The 15407-nt window shown below is 44.2% G+C and overlaps 1 protein-coding gene across 7 annotated transcripts in view; it reads right to left on the minus strand.

The window, feature by feature from the left end:
* Positions 1-1865: 1865 nt before the first annotated feature.
* casz1 (castor zinc finger 1) overlaps positions 1866-15407 on the minus strand; it is a 138339-nt gene continuing 124797 nt past the window's right edge. For 5 of the 7 annotated variants that reach the window (XM_080031084.1, XM_080031080.1, XM_080031081.1 and 2 more), the window contains 10 exons: positions 14300-14447; positions 13820-13883; positions 12645-12808; positions 12186-12308; positions 11749-12054; positions 11434-11632; positions 10424-10595; positions 8693-8841; positions 7566-7794; positions 1866-5562 (listed from right to left, as the gene is read on the minus strand). In XM_080031084.1, coding sequence (XP_079887210.1) covers positions 4253-5562; positions 7566-7794; positions 8693-8841; positions 10424-10595; positions 11434-11632; positions 11749-12054; positions 12186-12308; positions 12645-12808; positions 13820-13883; positions 14300-14447 — 2864 coding nt within the window. In that variant the 3' untranslated portion in view covers positions 1866-4252. The remainder of the gene's footprint in view (positions 5563-7565; positions 7795-8692; positions 8842-10423; positions 10596-11433; positions 11633-11748; positions 12055-12185; positions 12309-12644; positions 12809-13819; positions 13884-14299; positions 14448-15407) is intronic. The other 2 variants (XM_080031083.1, XM_080031082.1) reach the window with 1 other exon arrangement.

The raw sequence follows: 15407 nt of genomic DNA on the forward strand, positions 1-15407 counted from the left end.
GTCCAGAGCGAGCAAATCTTCATAAATCCTTCCACAGTGGCTACCCTCTTCAGACTCCACTGTACAATATCTGTCTTCATCTAAAGAGTGCACAGGCCCAGCCACCTGCTTTTCCTCTGTTCAGCCCCTCCCTTTGCGCTTTGTGAACTTAATAAAAGCTGCCATTAAGCAGCGCTTCATCTGTTTGGGCCCTAATCTGCCTTATAGGCATCATGTGACCACATATGCGGCGCACACCTGTCGTGTGTGTTGCCAAGCCCTCGACTGTTGCCTCTCCACACTCTCACTCAACCTGTTCCTGGCACATCAACCGACTGCATGTCAGCGATGGCTTCATGCATTATGTCCTATATACAGACTATGATTACGCCCCCCACTCCACGCTCATAACATATATAACTCAGAGGCGTTTGGTGAAAAGGTAGAAAGTATCTTATATGTTGAAAGATGTGGCGTGCACTTTTTGGGCATTCGAAAAGACATCAACACTGCAAACAGGCCTAAAGTTGTTCAGTATGTTTTTATTTCACTGAGTGAAAAGCTCAATCTTTGCATAAGACATGCAGAAACAGAAGAGAAACATAAATATAGCACAATGAAGATGAACAGCACTGTATCCAAGTGGAAATAAGCAATAGGACAAGAATGAATAGCAGTGCCGAGGGAAACAAATTCAAGTAGAGACTTTAAAAAAAATTGCTTCATTGTCTGCTTTTCATATAAAACGTCTCATGAATCTATAGCCAAATTGAACTCTTAACGGGAGATGGCTTTTAGTCCAAAAGTGCAATATATTTTACAAAGTCTAAAATGTTGCTGTATATCCACTACGCTGCACTGAGCAGGGGCCTTTCTTATTACATTTTTTTCCAGCAGTGGAAATACATCTCAGTTTAATTCCCCACCACTTCTTTTTTTATACCATCCTTTTTACTCTGTTAATTAAAACAGTAAAATGATCTGTCGTTTCGGCAGCAGCCTATGCAGGATTTGGAGGTCGTTTCCGTCTGGTTTTTTGCGTAATATAATTTTCATGTTTATTCTTTTTATTTTTTCTGGGAGATTATATACAGGATGCCAGCTGGCTGACAGATGGTGATGCCTTTACCCGTGTTTTTTCTTTTCTTTTCTTTTTTTTATTATAAAAAAAACATCACAAGGAAGAGAAGGAGGAAGGACAGGAACAGCTGTAGACCAAGGGACAGACAGAACCGGCACACTGGCCACTGGGTGACATGAGGGAGTGGGAGGAGAACCCAGCACATGGCTCAAGGCAGAAAGAAAAAAGAAGTGGACAAAAAAAAAAAAAATGAAATAAATAAATGTGCCCTGTTAACACTGAACAAGACACAGAGAGCCATCTTGTTGGCAGTAGCAGGCCTCTAAATCTCCTTAATGGTCCTCAGCTCTGATCTCGCTCTCACACCAGAATGTCAAGCGTGAACATCGGGCCACCCCAGCAACAAATATTGTTGATTCCTCTACCTGCATGAACGCAGATGTTTTTTTGTTTGTTTTCTTCTAAATTGTTTGACAAAAAAGAAAGAAAAAGAAAAGGATAGGACTAAGCAGCTGGGACGGAGCCACGGGTCTGTGTTCTTAAAGCCGTGGCCTCTCTGTCTCTCTCAGTGAGACACAGACACACACACTTCAGTAGTGTCACTGAAAAAGAGACAGAGAGGTCGCTGCTGTGACCTTTTGCCCGGCTGTCATCCAGCAGCAGCACCTATCCCCCTCCACACATGACCCAAGGCTGAAGCACTATCAAGCACTGCATGTGTATCGTTACAATAATTATAGTTTCTTTATTTTCCAACTTTTTACAAATCCTGCTATTTTACACCCTCACACACACACACACACACGCACGCACACACATTAACTGAATTCAAGTGCACAATGTCGCCCAGCCCCTACAGTTATCTTAGCAGATGATGAAAAAAAAAAAAAAACAAACGTGGTAACGCCTCTGCCTCGCAGCAGAAGTCCCGGGAGACAGTTCAGTCTGTGAACGAGGCATGCCCACAGCAAAGTAAATACAACCCAAGAATTTCCATTAATGAGAAGAAAAAAAGCACACACATAGAAAAATGACAATGAATAAAACGAGTTGTTAAATAAAACAGAAACTTCGATGAATGAATTCAAATCAGTGTATTTTAGTTTGCGCTTCTGACATAGTTTGGGAGAAAAAAATTAAAAATGCAAATATCATAACGGAATCTGCCAGTGCTACAGTATGAAGAACTTTTCCCCCCAAACATCTGGGGGTTATTAAAAAACGGCACGCACACAAGCAAACTATGATGAGGCTATTTGAATTTTTTACTTTTTATTATTCATTTTTCCTTTTTTTAAGTTTTTCTTTTTAAAGGAAGCGGTTCATCAAAGAGCATTTTGTTCATATATAGTTATTTTTTACAGAGGAAAATACTGTACAACCTTTTTTTTTCTTCTCAAAACAGGAATATCATCTATACACATTATTATTCCCTATATTACGATCATTTATTTCCAATGCCAAGCTCAGGAGATAACTCAGGATCAGTGTGTCGACTTCTCGGTCGTACATATTCTCTCAATATAAACCAGAAGGTGGCTTTGACAGATTATATAATTTAGTACTACAGTAAGTGAGCATTGCCATGAACTTATTAAGAATTAATTTAAAATCACAGTCCGCATTAGTGTTTCTTACTAGGGCACCGTTTATTTGAGTGCACCCCATTTCCTTTTTTTTATTTTTATTTTTCTAAACTGTCCAATCACAGAAGCAAAATAAAAAATAAAACAGTCTTTAAATAAATCACAACAGAACAACAGTTCTTTGTCACACTAACATCTATTTGTGCATTAAAGCAAAACAAGTGAACTAAAAACAACATCTTTAAAGCAAATTCCCTGTTAAAAGATATATTTCTTTTCTTTTTTTTCAGACGGTTAAAAAATGAACCTAAAAAGTGCAATAACACCCTAAAAATCTCTCATTGGAAGGTCACATAAATATTAAATAAAAACTGTTTAACAACAGGAGCTCAACCACAGCCATAGTGAATGAAAAAAAAAAAAAACGGTCTGAAAATGTTCAAACATAAAACACGCTCCCTGACGCTTCCCCTTCGTTACGTCTTGAGTGACTCATGGTTTTTCCTCTGGTCAGTCTGATCCACGCCCACCACCCCCAGGCCGTATATTACACCCCGGCCCTGCTATCACAGATCGATATGCTTCTGACTAAACAACACAACAAAACAACATTGTAATGCAAAGATGCAAATGGTAACAAAAATATTTCTTTTTTAAATATGCTCACGAGTTAACTATCATCACCGTAATCATCATGGTCAAGCTAATATAAAAGTGCACTATCCACACACACAAACTTGATTCCTCCACAGTGGGGGGTGGGGTTAAAATTACAAGGGGCTGAGCTTGGTTTTGGTGCTTGTCGAAAACATTTCTAGCAGAATGTCAGAGAAAAAAAACTGTTGAGACTTGCTGGATGCCCCCGACTGCAGCTGAGGACTGACCAAACGCTTACTGGTCAATTCCATATGTCATTGAGAACAAAGGATCTGAGAGAGATGGGAACAAGCAACATGTCACCCTTTCTCTCAGTGTCTAATAATAATAATAATAATATTAATACAGAAAAAAATATTAAATGTTTGAACGCATCTGTTTCCCCTTAGTGATTCACGTCCCTTTTTATTTCTACATTTCCACAGCTCTGCAGTTCATGTCTCCCGGGCCAGCAATTTCCTTTTGTATATCGTCGTTCACACACACACACACACACACACACACACACACACACACACACACACTTACATATATAGTTATATAGAGAGATTTGTTTTTCTAACGGTTTTTTTGTTTTGTTTTTAATCCACACACAAAACAGTGAAAAAAATCAAAATAAATTAAAGTCAAACATGCACGCACACAAAAAGACTGATGTGTAGTAAAATGCTTTACATTGCTGCCCCGTGTGTTAAACAGGGCCCTAATTCTGTGTGTCTCCGTTCATATTTTTTTAATGCATAATTGAATTAATAATGTTGGTCATCTTGTAAACATCATAATAAATCATTTCGGCCCGTCATTTTTCTCCACGCTGCTGTTGTTGTTTTTTTGTCGTCATCTCTCTAAACATGACAAATGAGGCCACTTTCATGTTTGTTTGTTCAAAGTACACAGGGTCTTTTTTCTCTTCCGTTCCTACAGTCACTGGTATTTTTTAAATTATTTTTCATGGGTCAGCGTCTTCCAGCTTTTCCAGTTGGGAAGCATCAGTGTGGTTAACGGAAGCGTCGAAACTCTCGCCATTGTCCTTTTCGCCATCCGCCATCGAATCGTCATTGGAGTCAGTGTTGAGATCGTCTTCGGACTCCTCCTCTTCCTCCTTCTCCTCTTCATCCTCCTCTTCCTCCCCTGCTTGGGCCTCCTCCTCTGGCGACAGGTCGTCTTCCGCCTCTCCGGACGTTGCCGTGGTGTCGTCCTGGGCGACGGGCAGACCCATGTGGGGTGTGGGCCGTCCTGCCTCCTGCTGCTTCTTCCTGCTGAGGTCCAGAGAGTCGCTCAGACCCAGACCTGCTGCATTCTGCAGGAAGAACAGAGAGCTGCTCAGAGAGCTGCTGGGGTCTGTGCTCAGGTTGAGGGAGCTGTCCAGGCTGATAGAGGTGGGAGGGTACGGATGGTTGTACTCCGTCCTGATGCCCGGGGCTGTTGGGTAGAGCATGGAGCGAGTGTTACTGCTGTTAATGGAGTGGGAGGATAACCCATGATGGAGGCTATTGGGGGAGGAAGTAGAGATCGCCATGGAGACTGGAAGTTGGGCCAACACGTTCCCTCCGAGGTGGTGGTGGTGGTGGTGGTGGTGCAGCCCTGCTTCCTGTTTGGGCGAGACGGACGGCAGCTCGCCACGCTCCTGCTTCTCGTGTTTCCTCTTGTGGGAGTCCATCTGGGACATGCCCACCACTGTGTGTTTGCACTCGGGGAAAGTGCAGTGGAAGTGCGAGCACTTGAGCTTATACTTGCAGTCGGGCACCTCGCAGTCAACGCTGGAGCTGAACTGGCAGAAGCCAGCGGCGCTGATCACGTCTTGCTTGCCGTGGTGCTTGCGGTGGGCCGTCACCTTGGTGCTGTCGGTGCAGCGGAAGCCGCAGCGCAGGCAGTGGAAGTGGGTGCTGTTGCCTGAGAACTGGCAGTCGGGGAAGCTGCAGCTGAGCGAGGACTTGAAGCGCTTGAAGTCGTCCAGCACCAGGTTGTCCACGCGGTCGTGGTGCTGCGCGTGCTTGTACATGTGGGTGCGGCCGCAGAACTTGTAGCCGCAGTTCTCGCGTGTGCAGTGGTAGTGGGTGACCTTCAGGGAGAACTGGCAGCCTGTGTCTTTGCAGTTCTCGTAGAGGTCGTAGCGGCGGAAGCCGTCCAGCATCATCCCCTCGTCCAGCATCTTGCGTGACGACGCGGTCTTGCGGCGCTTGCCAAACGGCGACATGTCCTCGATGATCCAGAAGCGCTTCTTTGAACCGGTGGCCGTGGGAATGGAGATGGTGTTGCCTGAAAGGGAAGAGGAAAGGAGCACATTAAAGAATAATCAGTTGTTGCATGGAGTAAAAACCCACAAACTACAAGCAAATTACATCGTGAGACCGCCGTGGTTGAAACCCCTAATGTGCAACCTTACTCAGCCAGAAGTGGTTCACAGCTGAGTAAGCACAGAGAGCCACAATTTGTTTTATTCCTAATTCCAAGAATGATTAAAGGGGGGAGGGGGGAGGGATGATAGATTGACTTTGGAACATGACACTTTTACAGGGTGTCTCCAGCCTCCAAACAGAGGCGGAGCTGTGGGTCTTAACCGGCCCTCTTATCTCCATGTTGTTTTATGAGGGGCACCCACCTTTTGCTACACCCTGGGGTCACTGCTAATGATGTGATCCCTGTTCTGCAAGACAGGAAGCAGTGGGCCTCGATAAAACTTGAGGCGTGATTAAAATAAGAGACTGCTGATGCAGCCTTGTTAATGGCAGCTAAACAAGGCCCAGGCTTCATACTACAGGTGCCAAATTTACTGCTCTCCCTCTCTCTCTAAACCCTAGTAATACTAAAGGTGTAAGTGAACTAATTATACACATTTGCTCTGTTACTGCACCCTCTCAGAGAAGCATGCACATTTCTTTATTCCTACATAAACATTCTCTTTGTTGCATGCTGGGAAGGCCCCTTTTTAAATAATGCATTTGATTTATTTTCTCGTCCTGCAGAGGGAAACAAAAGTCTGGATCACACAGTTTGAAATGCTGCACAGGACTGAATTGAGAGTGACAGCTGCAGTGTTGGGTTTGGCGACCGGGGATAAGTACCTGCAGCATCCTGCACTATAGGGACGTCATTTCTAACCGGAGACGGAGTGGCAATGATGGGGCTGAAAGCTGGTGTGTTGGTTGGCATGACAACACTCCGAGTGGCTCCCAGAGAGGCGCTGAGCAGAGAGTATGACAGACAGGATGGAGAGAGGAGGTATGGCAGTGAGGGGAGAGGAGGCCGGAGGAGAGCCGGAGAGAGGGATGAGGCCTGCTGTGACTGGAAGCCAGGCGGAGGAGCGGAGGTGGCTGGAAGAGGAGGAGGAGGTGGTGGTAGTGGTGGAGGAGGAGAGCAAGAAGGAAGAGGTGCATATTGAGTAGTGTCAGCAGGGGTGGTAGGAGCAGAAGTGGTGGCGGGGCAGCCTTGTCCTGGAGAGACAGGTTGACCAGAGAGGTGAAGGACAGACAAAGAGAGGGGAAGAAACACACAGACACAGGTACACACACAAAAAACAAGGGCCAAATCACACACACACACGGAGGAGGGATGGGAGGTAAAAAAGGGGAAAGATAAAAGATAAGAGAATGATACAAAATGAGGCCCCATCCAAGACAAGTAAACCCAAAACACCAGCCAAAACAACAACAATGATGAGAGTAGAGATAATATTGGCAACACATGGAAAATGTGAAAATCGACAGGCAGGCTCAGATTAATAGAAGAAAAAAAAAGAAGTGGAGAACCGACTTATTCAATACGTTTGAGGGAAAAATGAGATGTTTCTCCTTTACTGTCCTTTCTCTTACAATTCAACCCACTAAGAGTGCTACGGTGGACAGAAAGCCACAGGGAGGATCTCTGGCAAAAGGAAAATACAATAAGCTACGCACAGAGCAATAACTCAAAGTACTGATGTGCACAATGGATGTTTGTATAAGGATGATCCGACAAAAGATCTTGTCAACGCCTCGGAACATAAAAATACAGCATTGTCATCCACCCTATACTGTATATTATGACTAATCATGTCATTATGCTATTTATAACTCTATCATGAGATACATGATTGAAGAATGCATTAAATGACAAGCTGTTGGTTTTCGCAGGCAATGTAGGTGAGGGGTGACTGAGTGAGGCATGGGATGTAGGAGTTGAACACTTATAACTATTGCACTGCTTACCCTTTTGCACTAAATAATGTAAAAGCTTTACTTACAGACCGTCTGATTTTTAAATGATAGTTTGCATATTCTCACCTGCTGGAGAGCCATCGTGGCCCACTGGTGTGCTGGAGCAACTGCGGTCGTTGTTGGAGGACTCGGAGGAGAGGCCCAAGGGGCTGCCCCCTCCTCCCATGTAGTCCATGTAATCATCAGTCTCATCCATGAGCCCAGAGGAGTAGGTAGAGTTCATGCTATGGTTCCCTACAGACATCATGCCTGACACATGTTGCATCTCATCTGACCTCTGACCAAGTGGCATCCCCTAGGAAACAAAGAATCTCCGTTGTCAAGGGGCATTTGAAACAAACATCTTTGGAAACCCACATGTCATTAATGCAGGTGTTGGCTCTTGATTTAAAGCCAAGTATTTCTCGAGACATCAAAAGTATTCTGAAAGAATGAACCTCGCGCTTTCTGTCATTATAGGAGCGCTTTGGAATGAAAAAAGAACAAACAGAACTAGAAAAACCACATGTTTAAATCCACGTACACAACGGTACATGACGTACCGTAGAGGTGAAGTAAGGAAAAAGGAGTACACCCCAGAGTGAGAAATTTCGTCCAAAGAATGTCACGAGTGATTTGACAGTGACTGATGTGACAGCACATTAACAGTGTGGTTTATTTCACAAAAGAGTGAGAACAAACACGTTGTACTTTTCCTTGAATCTGACTCATAGAGCAGGAAGCACGGTTAAAAAAGAAAGAAAAAAAAGAAATAAGAAAGCAGGTAACTAACTAGGTACATAAGTCACATAGACTTTGGACAATAACAAAGTATAGGCATTACTAATATGCTCACTATTCTGGGAGATCATAACATCTTGTATGTAAAAATTTACCTTTCGGTATTTTTTGGGCAAAATCTTTGAGCCTTAATAAGATAACAAATCTAAAGATCCTACACTATTCAATACCTTCTTGAATTTCTCTGTAAAAGGGCGTGTGGGTTACTTGGATCAGTTGGCATATGTTTCCATAAAGCTATTCAATGCCTATTAAATAGTTGACGGAGGTGTTCAGCCCGTATTTTCAGATAATTACTCTTTACAGAATGGCATGTGTCATATGTCACAGTCTGTGTGTGTGTGTGTGTGTGTGTGTGTGTGTGTGTGTGTGTGTGTGTGTGTGTGTGTGTGTATGTGTATGTGTGTTCGTACCTGGGATGGCACCCTGTCAAAGTTCTTCCCCAGCATCCGCCTCATGTGTTTGCGTGCGTGTGAGGTCATCTGGTGCTTGAGCAGGAAGGAGAACTGGCAACCCTCGCGGATGCAGTGGAAGTGGCTATTGACTTGGTTATACTTGCAACCTGCGAGAGAAAGACAGAAACAGTGGTGGTTGTGATGAACTCTCTATTTGCAGATGAATTTATCCTTGGCTCATTGTGAGACGTCTCCTGCACTTAACCCAATATCATCAGTGAGACGGCGCTATGATTAGATCAAGCACAAAGTGAAATATTTTTAGTTTTTTTTAATTTCATGATATGGCTCTGACAAAAGAGGGATCGGGTTTCAAAGTGTTTGAGAGTGTACATGTAGGAGGAATATTAGATCACTCCAGTGTCACACTGAGCAAATCAAGGCTTCTGTGCACTAAACCTGTGGAGCTCTTTTATTACACTGACATGCTTTATTCAATTAGGAATTTACATAAATAAATTCTCATTTTCTGTGGCCCAATAATGCACACTCCCCTGCAAAACAAAGTAAATATACAATTATTACCATATTAAATTCATTTTTCAAAGTATCTCCATTGTCATTTTCCCTTTTGTTCTCCATTGTACTGCTGTCTGCCTCATATTCTTCTGTTCATTTCTCGTGTTTTAACCGGCATAGCTCTAATTGCTTTATGATTTCAAATTAAATGAATGTTCCGTTTTGTGCCTGTTAATCAAATACCATTATATAAAAGCAGGCAGAAATAATTGAAAGAATAACATGCTGGGCAGGTGCTAGCATGTCAGTAACCATGGCACCCGGTTTAAGTGCACAACACGTCTGTGTCATCAAATAGCTTTTGCGCACACAATGTTTTTAACACACGCAAAGTTGAGCAAATAACAGTAACCCCCGTGACACGGAGGGCCTTTTGTGAGACAGAAACCAGGTAACATCATCAGCGGTGTTCAGTTTAATGTTGCTGCCATGGATACTGGCAAGCCATCAATTCTTCATGACTGGAGTGCTAGCGATGGTAATCCTTTCTATTTTCCCCCCTGCCCAGACAATACAGTTGGCAGATCAGGCTGGGGACAAAAAACAGCTGTTTAGGGCCTGTTTTTGTTTGCTTTGTCTGTGCGTTCTGAAAAGCTTGTGTAACCGCCTGAAAAAAAACAGATCACTTTTAATTCATTTCTGTGTGATGGCAGCGGTGGCTGTGAGGCGCAGCTTCGGAACACAAACAGGCTAAACCAGACAAGCCGGATAATTAACAAACACAAACCTAATTGCTCATTTCTGACAAGGGCAAAAGGAAGAAGAAAACAACCTGGATGTGATTGCCCCCCTTTGACGTTATTGCTTATACAGTACAGGCAAGACTACCTTTGGGACTACAGGTGCCATTGTGAATATGCAAAACACAGCAACAAAACCTACGAGGCGGACTTGTTTCATGGCTCTTAAACAAGTCACATAGCACGACACTGTGTTTGCCAACACTGCTTTCCCTCTCCCTTTGTAAACACAGAGAATATCCTCCTGCGGCACCCAATTTAACACCTTTAATCCACACATCTCGGAATATTATCAAAAGCTGGGTTGTTTAACGCTGACATGGAAGGTTTGTGTGATGATGAAGGGAACAAGAGCCAAAGACAACAAGGTAAGAGAAGAGACAGCAGGGCAAAAAACTTCAGGATTAGAATGAGTTTTTCTTTTTCTTACCCAGCCTTCCACACTCCTCCCTCTTGGTGAAGTATTTGAAGCCGTTGGCGGCGCGGCGCTCCGCCTTCTCGTGCTTCTTGACGTGCCACGGCAGCTTGGTGGTGATGTTAGTGACAAAGTAGCAGCCAGGCCGCATACAGTGATAGTGGCCCCTCATTCTGAACTCGCAGTGCTGCGGGAACAAACACACCATTCACAATTTCATCAGTCAAATGGGGTGGAAAAAGGAGCATATTCATATTATTTGATCTGTCTTTGTGTTCAACGTTTCAGTGCAACACTGCACAAAGTCTATCCAAAAACATAATCAACATGTTGATAATAGCAATCTTGTTGATTGTCTTTCTGGTCTACTGGAACATCCCACATTTCTAAGTACGATGGCTTTTTTTTTATTTCCAGGCTTCCCACAAACACCCCTCCTTTCTAACATGTCTGTACACCACCATCTGTTTGTGAGGCCCAGCTCCCCAAGGACTGGGCCAAATAAGATCTGCTCAGTTCAGGAGATGGAGACTAAGGGGGAGCAGAGGGAGGAGGAGGAGAAGGAGAAGGGAGGGGGGAGACTTTTTGTGAGAGGGGGTGATTTTCGACACATTAATGAATTCATTTAAACGGCTTTCCAAATACGGGCTCACGAGAGCAGGCGGGGGGCTGCCATTTAGCTTTCATTTGCCAAGCATTCCCCTGATTTTTGCCCTATTCCAGACAGCCTTGTTTACTGTGCGAGTGACAATGATTTATTGGGTAATATCAGCTAAATTGGCCTTTTCTGAGAGGAGAATGCGGCAGTCAAAATGACATCATTGACATATAAACAGGCATTACTGGGGTGAGTCGACTGTCTTTTCCAGCAGAGATGGAACACGCCGAGCAGTGCTTGTGAAAGCCTTGACTCAAATAACCTCAAACACCGGTCTAATAGAAAGCATACTTCATGCTTAGAAAACTCCGGGAGATGACAGTTAGGTGATTCTGCTCCTGGCTGAGTTCTCAAGCAAGGCACTCACCTGGTTGGGACAGAGACACTGCAGAGAGTAGTAGGAGAACTGGTCGCGGACGTTGAGCAGGTTATTGTTGGGGTTGATGTGGTCCAAACAGTGGGACTCGGCCTTGCCAGACGTCTTGCACACATACTTGCAATTCCCAAACAAGCAGTGGAAGTGGAACTTGTTGGAGTACTTACAGTCGGTAGCCAAACAGGGATCACTGGGATGAAGGGGAAAAATATGGAAATTACAGTTTAACCCAAACACTCGGACGAGGGAAATAAACATGTTGTAATGTTAATGACATCATGCATGTTAAGTGAACGTTTCGCCTACTTTTCCTGGAACTGCAGGAAACCAGGTTTGACTTGTGGTTTAGCATTCTCCAGAGAGGTGGTGGCTAGCGGGGAGTTGGCCGGCAGGTTGGGCATGGAGGCCGACATTTGAGGGATGCTGCCGGTCAGCTGCTTCCAGGCCAGCAGGGATGGAGGAGGGGAGCTGTAGCCGCCAGAGGAGGTGAGGTGTCCCACGTCCATGGAGGGGTTGTTGGCCATTGAGACGGGGGCAGCAGGCTCACCGGAGTCTTTGCCCTCGCCGTACTGAGGCTCAGACTTCACTTTCAAGGTGGCTCGGAGGTGGAAGCTAAAAAAAAACAAAAACAAGTTGGTATCTCGTTTTTATTTTCTTATGTTGATCAATGGAAGCCAATACTCAAATGTGAAATGTGGTTATGTGTTTTTTTTCTGATTAGGAACCAGTGGTGTGACACTCACTTAGCATGTTTTATGGCCCCATCCACTGTGCTGAAGAGGGCACCGCAGTCCTCCACCATGCAGTGGAAGTGCACTTTCTGAAGGAAGTCACACTGTGACTCGCAGTAGTCATCTGTGTCAAACCTTGACGTGAAACAGATATTGAAGGCGGTAAATGGAGAGCCCTCTTAAAAACAACAAACTCTGTAAGACGGGTTAAACTCCTCATTTCACAGTAAATGTCTTAGGCCTGTCATACCGTCAGTCATGTCAAATTCCTGCAAGACAGGATTTTCGGGGGGTTTCCGGAGGTACAGTATGTGAGGAATAGTATTTACAGTAAATAAATAAAATAGGCTTTCCATGTACAGTACGTTTAAACTATCCGACTGTTTTCTCACTATCAAAATGAATGAGTCAAGTCTAAGTCAGCTAATCAAACACTACAGGGACTCTCTGCACAGCCCACATGCTTTGTACCTGCGGAGGTAAGTCCTCCAGATCTCAGTGTGTTTTTCTGGCATGGGCCTCTTCAGCACTCTGTTCAGATACTGTGCTGCCTCCGAGGCGTTGCTGCCCTGGCCGGCCTCCAGCTCTGTCTTCAGGTTCATTGCGTTGAAGAGGGCAGGGTTCACCTGAGACATCTACAAAAAAACCACACAGCACATAAATAACCAGCTGCTGCGTTAGCCGAACATACGTAAGCGGAGCAATTGCATATGTTAGTGAGAAATGTGAGCGTTAAGTGCACGCGCACACGCACACACACACACACACACACACACACACACAAACACACATTTTTTGGCAAAGCAAAAAAGCTCAGCCACATTTACAAACATTCAGGCTTTTGCTTGAGTGGAGGCCAAGCGTGTTTGCCAAGCGTCCTCTGGGAGCAACTGTTAACCCTTTTATGTTATGTGGTGACTTGAATCAAACCCAGATAAGCTGACACAATATGAGGAGCTGTTGGACTGCAGGGCTTCGAGCACTTCCACTGTTTGGTATTAACGAGTGCTTTGAGGAGAGAAACTCTGAAGTAAAGCTCTCTTGGGGAGAGGTAAATAAAAATAAAAAAACAGACTGAATGTGTGTGGAGGGGAAGTGTGTGGGGGAGGAGGTCCTGGCCAGTTATCAAGGGTAGAAAAATAATGGACACTGAACTGTCAATACATCATCAATGGGACGGGAGCCACCTGACACATTTGTATCAATCAGATAAGATGTATGATGAAGACAATGTCCACTTTAATCTTCACAAAGAAAAATGCACATTCAAATTTCCATACGCAAACATTTAGACTTGGTAAAAAATTACTCCGACTTTTTAATCAGATAATTTACAGACTAGATGAATAAATGCGGAGCGAGGCGGGGGAAGAAAAAGTATAAAGGAGGAGAAAAAATGGACGGCGAGTTCAAAACAGCTCATCAAAAAACAAACATCTCTATATATCTGGCATGGCACCCAGCTACCGCTTCATTATATTAATTTGTGAGAGGTGCAGTGAAAATTATACCGTATGAAAAATGGCTGGAAAATTTAAATGATACAAACTCATCTTATTAGCGGTGAAACATTAAAAAACAAACAGGCCCCTTCGTGTCCCACTAATTTGTCTTTGGATGAAAGGCGTTTGATGGATGTATCTTACCTTATTCATAAGCGAGGATAAAAGAGATGTATTCCCTGGTACAGGGTGTCCATTTGATTCATTACTGGAACAAGGAAAATGAACAATGTTTAGTCAAGATTTGCATGAGAACAGTAAATATTACTATTTATCACACAAGGTGTGCCTGTATAATGAAGAAGAAAAATGCTGTCTTCTTAAAAAAAATAACATCCTCTCTGAGCTGGAGGGAAGATTGGATTTGACGGTTTGTACAAACATCCTTCTCTCACCAAAATTAAGAAATATGTTGTGGATTTTATAATTGTATGCACATGTATATAAATGAGATATTTTTCATAAATAATTGTGAACATAAGTCTAGCTGCCAAGAATGTAGAATCATCGCGTCGTCTATCAATCAGAGAAACCTTATTTACTTGTTGATTTATGGTGTGAATATATTAGGTGAATTTACGACAAGAATTAACATTTCCCATATAGCATTAACCCTTTATGTACCGTAAGGCTGGATACCTGTGCTCCTTTTTGCTCAGGTCCAGGCTGTGCTCCTGCGTGGAGTCTTGGGAGGCCCCGGAGTTGGCGTCCACTGGCTCCTGCTTCACTTGAACCAGATTGAACTGGTTGGCTAAAGCCGTCTGCCCATTCCCTGAGGATCAAGACGGAGACACAGAGGAGAGAAGTTATTGTTGGTCAGCATTATTACCATATGACGAGATCCAATCTGACTTCTGTCCTGGCCCGAAAAGAATACTCTGAGTGATAATTATTGCAGAAATTATGTCAGGCCCGTCAAGCCTTTTAAATGGTGATTGAGAGGCGGGAGATATAAGGGAAAAAGACTCCTTTTTCTGCAGCACTTGTCACAACTCATTTGCCAGGCTGCCTCTTAACTGGTCATTAAGTGAGATGCTAATGCTGAGGGAAAGTGGCAGTCTCAGATTGGCCACCACCCCCCTCCCTTCCCACCTTCCCGGCCTCCTCGTTGGCCTGACAACGCAAAGCAGCCAGTGCTACTGAGCAGACCCACAAGGAACAGGGGTGCTATGTTGGTCAGATTGGAGCTGACAGCCAATCAGATTGGTTCAAATAGCGTGACCTCTTGATCACATTCTCCTCCAAATAGGTATTCAGTGGATGCTATGAGCGAGGACAGGAGCGAGTGCTGAAATAAAATAAATAAAGACTGAGGGATGACGTGGGGTAAAAGTGCTGACAGGAAGGTGAATACTGACCCCGCCCATCCCCCCAGATCCCCAAGGGATTGAAATATTAATTTGTCCTGGGGCTACGGTGAAAGCAGGGCTTTTTGGTAGACATTAAGAAGCATTTTGGCAACAGAAGATATGCGAGTGGGAGGGGTGACCCTCTCGTCCACTGTGAGACCGGAAAACCCTGGCGGCCGTGATCGGTTTGGTGAGGAATCTGTTGTTTAGGAATCGGGGCTGGTGCTGAGGGATAGTGACAGGCAAGGTCATGGGCAACCAAGTGTGCGCCCTTGGCCCACAGCCTGGTGAGGGCCCCCTCTCCTTTTTTTCCTTGCTGGGGAGAAAACAAGACCAGCCTACGTAAGGGGGAAAAAACAGACCAGAGTTGCTAGAAGATGACC

The sequence above is a fragment of the Ammodytes marinus genome (assembly GCF_949987685.1).
Source record: "Ammodytes marinus genome assembly, chromosome: 7".
Lineage (NCBI taxonomy): Eukaryota > Metazoa > Chordata > Actinopteri > Uranoscopiformes > Ammodytidae > Ammodytes > Ammodytes marinus.